The 6,497-nt window shown below is 39.0% G+C and overlaps 2 protein-coding genes across 2 annotated transcripts; one reads left to right on the top strand and one right to left on the bottom strand.

Annotated features, from left to right (window-relative positions):
* Window positions 1-3,384: 3,384 nt before the first annotated feature.
* LOC6738043 (COMM domain-containing protein 4) lies at window positions 3,385-6,103 on the bottom strand. The gene is made up of 4 exons (XM_016171482.3): window positions 5,997-6,103; window positions 4,056-4,196; window positions 3,773-4,004; window positions 3,385-3,707 (listed from the first exon to the last, which is right to left on the bottom strand). The coding sequence occupies exons 1-4, from the start codon at window positions 5,997-5,999 to the stop codon at window positions 3,487-3,489; spliced, it is 597 nt and encodes a 198-aa protein (XP_016031867.1). The 5' UTR covers window positions 6,000-6,103; the 3' UTR covers window positions 3,385-3,486.
* LOC6738042 (leucokinin) lies at window positions 5,277-5,950 on the top strand. The gene has a single exon (XM_002084821.4). It carries the CDS (start codon window positions 5,355-5,357, stop codon window positions 5,835-5,837), a length of 483 nt encoding a protein of 160 aa, XP_002084857.1. The 5' UTR covers window positions 5,277-5,354; the 3' UTR covers window positions 5,838-5,950.
* Window positions 6,104-6,497: the final 394 nt, after the last annotated feature.

Raw genomic sequence — 6,497 nt, 5'->3', positions numbered from 1 at the left:
GCGTTAAATTTATGTGCTGATTAATGCGGAGCAGTCAATCTCCACCAGCTTTTGGAACAGAGGACGGAGGATTTCACCACCCACTTGGCCAAGTTCTCAGGTGTGACCAGTTCGGAGGCGGGGAAATGAAATCTCCAGTTCATATGAAAATTCGATTGAGCGCGTAAATCTGAATTTATTAGAATGTATTAAATTATTAGAATAAAATTAAAATCTAAGAGGATATTTTTTCAAGTCAAAATCCCAAATAACTTCAACACGAGAATTTTCCAAATGAGTTTCATAACTTTGTCATTGTTAATGTATGAAAAGAAGCAACCAAAAATTTGCATGATCATTGTATCAATTTCAGTAAAATTGGCTTAGTTGCTCATAGTAACTCTGTTTATATCGTTTGTGGTCACCGAATAGCCTCCAATAGAATTATTTTTCCACACAATGAGACCATAAACCAAATCCCATCGAATTAATTGAATGAGATCCACTCCCACCACCCAGCGTGCAACCCACTTTCCCTCAGTGCAAAATACGTGGGCATTTAGCGAAACGTTTATTTCATTATTACGCCTAGGGTAACCCGTCGAGGAAGACCCAAAACACAGAAAGTCAAATTGAAAAAGTCAAAAAGTTGTATTCCCCCGTTTGCCCTGCTAAGCGAAGGACATCCAAGGGGGTGGCGAATAGTGGTGGCCACCACCCGAAAAATCATCGCAGGGGTGCGACATCGCATCATCGTCGAACTAAAAACCGGAACGGAAGCAGCAACCGAACAACAAGAAGGATTTCCGGCCTCCACCACCACTGAAACTCCGCAGGATAAAAGGCTAACACTTGTGTCCTCCGCCCAAACAAAATCACCCCTCAAATCACATGCATAAGGTTTTTAAGTTTTGTGCTTTGTCATACAAGTGCGTGGAGGACGATCTGCAGATACAGTTGTAAAGATATGGTAACAGGCGCGTAATGCGACAGCCCTTCGCAGGATGGCTGGGATGTTTGAAATGTTTGGGGAGTTGGGCTCTGGTTGGGAAGGGTCGGTGGGTGGGGCTCGCAGAACGGTACACATGTTTGGGCGTTGGCAGACGAAATCGGTTGTGGGTTACGGTATCCCAGGTTAGTAGAATACTCTAGCAAGGGCCGATCTTAATTAAGTTCGAGTGCATACTTAACATTATATAATAGTAAATATAACTTGAAATTTGTAACATTTATAGCCAATGAAACCTTTTAATGCAAACAGATCTTTTGAATATTTTCTGAAAAGCAAGAATATTATTATATATTATATAATAATTATATATTATATATATTATTATATTATATATATATTATATATATCATAAGTCAAAATATACATTATTTAAAAATCATTATAAATTTAATGATACATATAAATTTGAAACTAATCAATCCACCCATCCCATGCACCTCCCTTTTTGTTTCAGCTGCCCCGTAAGCCCACAATTACCTCACCTCCTTACCATATTATGTGAACCATTTCTGTTGACATTGCCGCCTTGTTTACACGAATTTTGCGCCAAACAGTCACACCGTCGAATGTTTAGATATCATTTTGCGCGAACGAAGGTCGGAAATGAGAATGCGGCAACGCCAACTAAATGCTGAGTAAATAGTTGCCGGGGTAATTGGGACAGAGCTACGAGGAACATTTATTTACCATCCGATATGATATTTGCACAATGCTGGTAGGAGGGGCTGAAATCAATGCAGCAGTTCATTGAGACCTTGAGGAGAAATTTAATTAAAGAACAGGTGACAATGCCAACAGGGCGGTGCTGAGTTTCCTTCATTGGGCATCATAAATCAAAGTTCCAAGTGGAAAGAAATTCAGGAAGGAGGGGAAGTTGGAGCCCAACGGCTGCTGCAAGTGTCAGCAACATGTGGCCAAAAGCAGAAAAAATGCAGAAAAATAAAATGAAAAAATATGGAAAATAAACCAAAAATAAAAAAAAGCAATGCGCAGTAATCAAAAAATGTCGCGGACTTCTCTTCGTCTTTTTTCACTTTTGACATGGTCAAGTTTAATTGAAAAAATAATACAACAAAATTTGCTATAAAAAGAAGGCAACTTTTAACCTCTGCAGCTGCTGCAAAAGCTCATAATTAGAAAATCCACTGAGGAAGGAAACAGCAAGCAAGTGAAATTAATTTATTCTTATTTTTTCTATACTTTTAATTGAAATTTTCTTCGTTTTTTACCACCCCCCCTTGTCCACTGCATATAATTTTAATAACCGGAAGCAGGAAGATGGCCAAAGGATGCGACGGTAATTGCCGTAGCAAAAGGATGATAAGCAAATGTGGAAACCTGAAGCACGCTTACCTCTCTCTTCCCAAAGAAAAGGGTTCTTTTTTCCGACCTTTTATTAACAAATTTTACTTTGCCCACGCCGCACGTTATGCTATAATTAATAATCAGGCTGCATGGGCACTAAAAATGCTGCAGGAAGTTGATTAAATTTGATACAGTTCATGGAGCATTTGCAGCGATACGAGTGTCGCTGCTTTGGGTTAAATATTGGCTGAAAAGGGTTAAATTTGTGGTTGGCTTTTGATGACATTAATGACCGAGATTTTGCTATTAACTGGGGTTCAGAAAAAATGTTGTGGTAAAGCGACCAGATTATATAAAACTTATTGATTATTATTTTGGAAATAAAAAACCTAATTTAAAAATATAATTTAAAATAAGAGAAATATTTAGTCGAGTTACTTACTCAGATTATGAAGTGTTAACCCAAGGCAGAATGTGAATAAAATTTCTAAATTTTAAATTAAGAATTTGTAATTCAGTCTTAAGATGTGGAATTAAGATTGGGCGTCAAACAAACTTAAGGGTTTCCAAAATCTCTATCTTTCACTTACTTATTTATAACTTGTACTCAACAGGTGCTGTATGTACAAACTTTCATTAAATTATTCGAAAAGCCTTGTGGTTTTAAAATAATTGTTTATTATCTTAGTTCGCAATATTATTTTATTAGTATTATATTCTAGTATCTGGTTATTAAAGAAAATGGAAAATATCTCTTGAATATGATAGATATATATTTTTTTACTTATTATAACAATTTTAACATTTTAAAATGTTTGCACTTTTCCACGGTCGCTTAATTAACCCTCCTATGAATTCGCTTTGGCCGTAACGCACAGCGAAATTAAAAGCTCGACACCGAATGAATCCAGTTTCGTAGAATGGTTGGTGTCCCAACTAAATGACACACTTTAAGGCGAAAATAGCTCCACCTATCGGCAGCAATCGAAATATCCAAAAAATTTTTTTTTTTTATTCATAGTTTATTTAAAAGATTATTCGACTACTTATTTCTTATCTACTAATTAGAGCCTAAAATGGTGTTTTAGTATTGTTAAGATAGTGTTTGAAACATATTTGTATTTGTCAGCAACGAGATATATAATATTTTGTAACAAAAATGCACAAAATGTTTAGCATTAATAATAGTTTTAGGAATCTGGTTTATTTTCATTTTTTTGCATAACATCACGTGCCAATTTCAGCTCCGCCAGCAGAGCCTTCATTTGGGCGCGATCAATGTTAAGAACATGGGTGGTATCCTTTGGTAGGCCATCGACCAGTTCTTGCGAGATCTTAAGTTCCAAGGTGGCATAGTTTGGAGGCGTTTGCCCGGGCGTAGATATGTCTCGGACGCTTGCCAGTTCGTTAACTAAAGTAAATAGATTTAAGAAAATAAATGCATGACTAGAGTTAATATAGTTCTAGACAACTCACTCCTAAAAGATTTGTTTATAAGTGTTTGCCGTATGGCGGCGGAATGCTTTTGGAGGACTCTGCACATGGCTGCGGCATGGTCCTTAGGCAGTCCCAGTAGCTGGATCTCCTCGCCAAAAATGCTTTCGCTACAGCTATAGCGAGCTGCGCTGGTCAGCATAAAATTGATGCATGCCACGGCGGTTTTACCCTCATTAGTTAAAGTAGATGTCAGCGATTTTATTTTCGCTTCCTGAAAGTAAAGGGCTGTAATATTAAAGCATTCAAACAAATAATTACAAACCTCAAATGTCTCTCCACAAATTCGTTGTGCCACTAAATCGCTAAGTTGTTCCAAGTTTTCAATGCTCAAGTTCGAGAGTGTTGATATGATCTCAGCTAAGACCCAATCGGGACAATCGCCTTCGCCACAGAAGCGGAATTTCTGTAAAGGGCAAACCAAATGTCGGTAATCAAGAAGGTAGGTTATTCAGAAAACAGAAAATAATCTAAGTTCATACTACATTTTTTACTAGGGCGCACGCCCACAGCAAAGTTAACCCATCACGTTTTTGAGTAAATTAAAGACCAGAACACGTCAACAAGTGGGCTTCAACCAAATGAAGAGCTCTTAAGAACAACAGAAAGCAAGGGGCGTCGCAACTGAAAATACCCTGGGAAATCGACTAAACGCTAAGAAACTATTACAAAATAAGGTTTGTCATTTTATACTTAATAAGATACAAAATTGTTTTACTTCCCTGTTTGTGTCTTAGCAAAATACAAACTTATACATATATCAAAAGCTAAAAGTACCCAAGTAAAAAACGAACAAGTCTGACAAAGTTAATAAGTAATAAGATATAATATTGAGGAATTCATTTAAAAAAGGCCTAAGCAATGCCTCTCAAATTTCTTAGAAAAGTACAAGCTATCTAAGCAAATTTGGGTCAAACATGAATTTCCTAATCATACCCTTTAGGGATAGCATTTCATAGGTCCCAAGAACTCCCACGACAGCAACAAATTCGCGTCGAGGAAAAGAAAAGTGGACGATATTTGCATATGATTAATTTCATACGCTTCCCTGCTAATCAGCGAGCAATTTGTACAAGTGGCGAGCGGAGAAAAGGGGTTGCAATGTTTCGTGGGTCGGGCATTTTCCGGCTGCGAGTTTTCCCCCCCACACATATAAGGAAGGAGCGTTTGGGGAGCTCGTCTCAGTTTCAAGTGCACGTCACGTTTATCTCTGGGCAGGATTAATAAACTCGAGTTCGGAAGGGAAGAGCGAGTTAAGCGAGTGAAAATTTATGACACTTGTTGCCATTGTCTGAAGGGAAAACGGAAAAGTGTGTGGAAAACGTGGAGACGCTTATTAATACGCACTCGTATTTATTTAGCGACGTGTGTAACGGCTTAGAAAATGCGAACGACAAACGTTTTATAATTATTTTATGGACTTCAAAGTTGCTGGCTGGTGGGTGCTAGTGGGTGTGGTTTTGGTGGTGGGCTTACGGATCGAGTGGCTATATAAGCAGGGCTGCAGGGCGCCAAACAACGCAGTTGGCCGAGAGGATTAAGACGGCTAAAACCGCTGGAGAAGATGGCAAAGATAGTCCTGTGTATGGTGCTCCTGGCCTTTGGCCGTCAAGTCTATGGAGCCAGCCTGGCGCCGGCACCGATTTCTGGACAGGATCCCGAGTTGGCAACCTGTGAGCTGCAGCTCTCCAAGTACCGCAAGTTCATCCTCCAGGCAATCCTGAGCTTCGAGGATGTCTGCGACGCGTACAGCTCCAGGCCCGGTGGCCAGGATGCGGACTCGGAGGTATGGCTCTTCCGGCACTACGCCCCACCACCCACATCCCAGCGTGGCGAGATCTGGGCCTTCTTCCGCCTGCTAATGGCCCAGTTCGGTGACGCGGATTTCTCGCCCATCATTCGGGATGCGGTGATCGAAAGGTGCCGCATCAAATCCCAGCTGCAGCGTGACGAGAAGCGCAACTCCGTGGTGCTGGGCAAGAAGCAGCGGTTCCACTCGTGGGGCGGCAAAAGGTCACCGGAACCACCGATCCTGCCGGACTACTAATTCCAGAGATTCCACTCCCATCGTTTTCCCCTTCAAAGTGTATGAACAGCCAAAGTTGAAGTCCTCTAATTAATATCAGTGTCTAAATAAACCCGATGATTGCAAACCGAGAAGCGGCAAAATGGGTGTTTTATTTGGTTAAATTGGAAAATAGCTCACCATTTTAGTGCTGTCTTTATTTGTTTGGGATTTTCTAATCTAAATATTTAATTTTTGCTTGCTGAAGCTATCGACAACTAATGTTTTTGTAATCGGAAGGCAGTATTGGTCCACAGTTATCGGTGACTATCGATATTCAATATCAGAAATTGTTATTATTTTCAGTTTAGATTTCTAAACTATTGTACTAATGTACTAACTAATTTACTTAAATAAATGTTAGAAGTTCTAGGAAAGAGGAGGACTTCAAATATAAATGTCTACACTTAGCCAAGCGTTGCCAGACAGTTTATAACACTTGACATTACATTTTACATGTATATATGGGCGCCAACGCAACGGGAATTTGAATTTTGTTGGATTTGTTGACAATGGCAAGTTATATTTTTTGGTTTTAGATTTATTTGTTCTTTGTTAATTTAACTATACTATACTATATATAATGAATCCTTAATTAATTAGGTCCTAATTAAATGAAATTAAAATATCATTTATGCAGTC

This window comes from Drosophila simulans, chromosome 3L (genome assembly GCF_016746395.2).
Source record: "Drosophila simulans strain w501 chromosome 3L, Prin_Dsim_3.1, whole genome shotgun sequence".
NCBI lineage: Eukaryota > Metazoa > Arthropoda > Insecta > Diptera > Drosophilidae > Drosophila > Drosophila simulans.
Note: the sequence above shows the minus strand (reverse complement) of the source record. Positions and strands in the feature narration are given on the sequence as shown.

Excerpts from the sequence above, each read along its gene's own strand:
- LOC6738043 (XM_016171482.3), bottom strand. Across the intron at positions 4,005-4,055 it reads TTTGTGGAGAGACATTTGAG|GAAGCGAAAATAAAATCGCT; the intron begins GTTTGTAATTAT and ends CTTTACTTTCAG. Across the intron at positions 3,708-3,772 it reads TATAAACAAATCTTTTAGGA|TTAACGAACTGGCAAGCGTC; the intron begins GTGAGTTGTCTA and ends TATTTACTTTAG.
- LOC6738042 (XM_002084821.4), top strand. The coding sequence starts at position 5,355 with ATGGCAAAGATAGTCCTGTGTATGGTGCTCCTGGCCTTTGGCCGTCAA.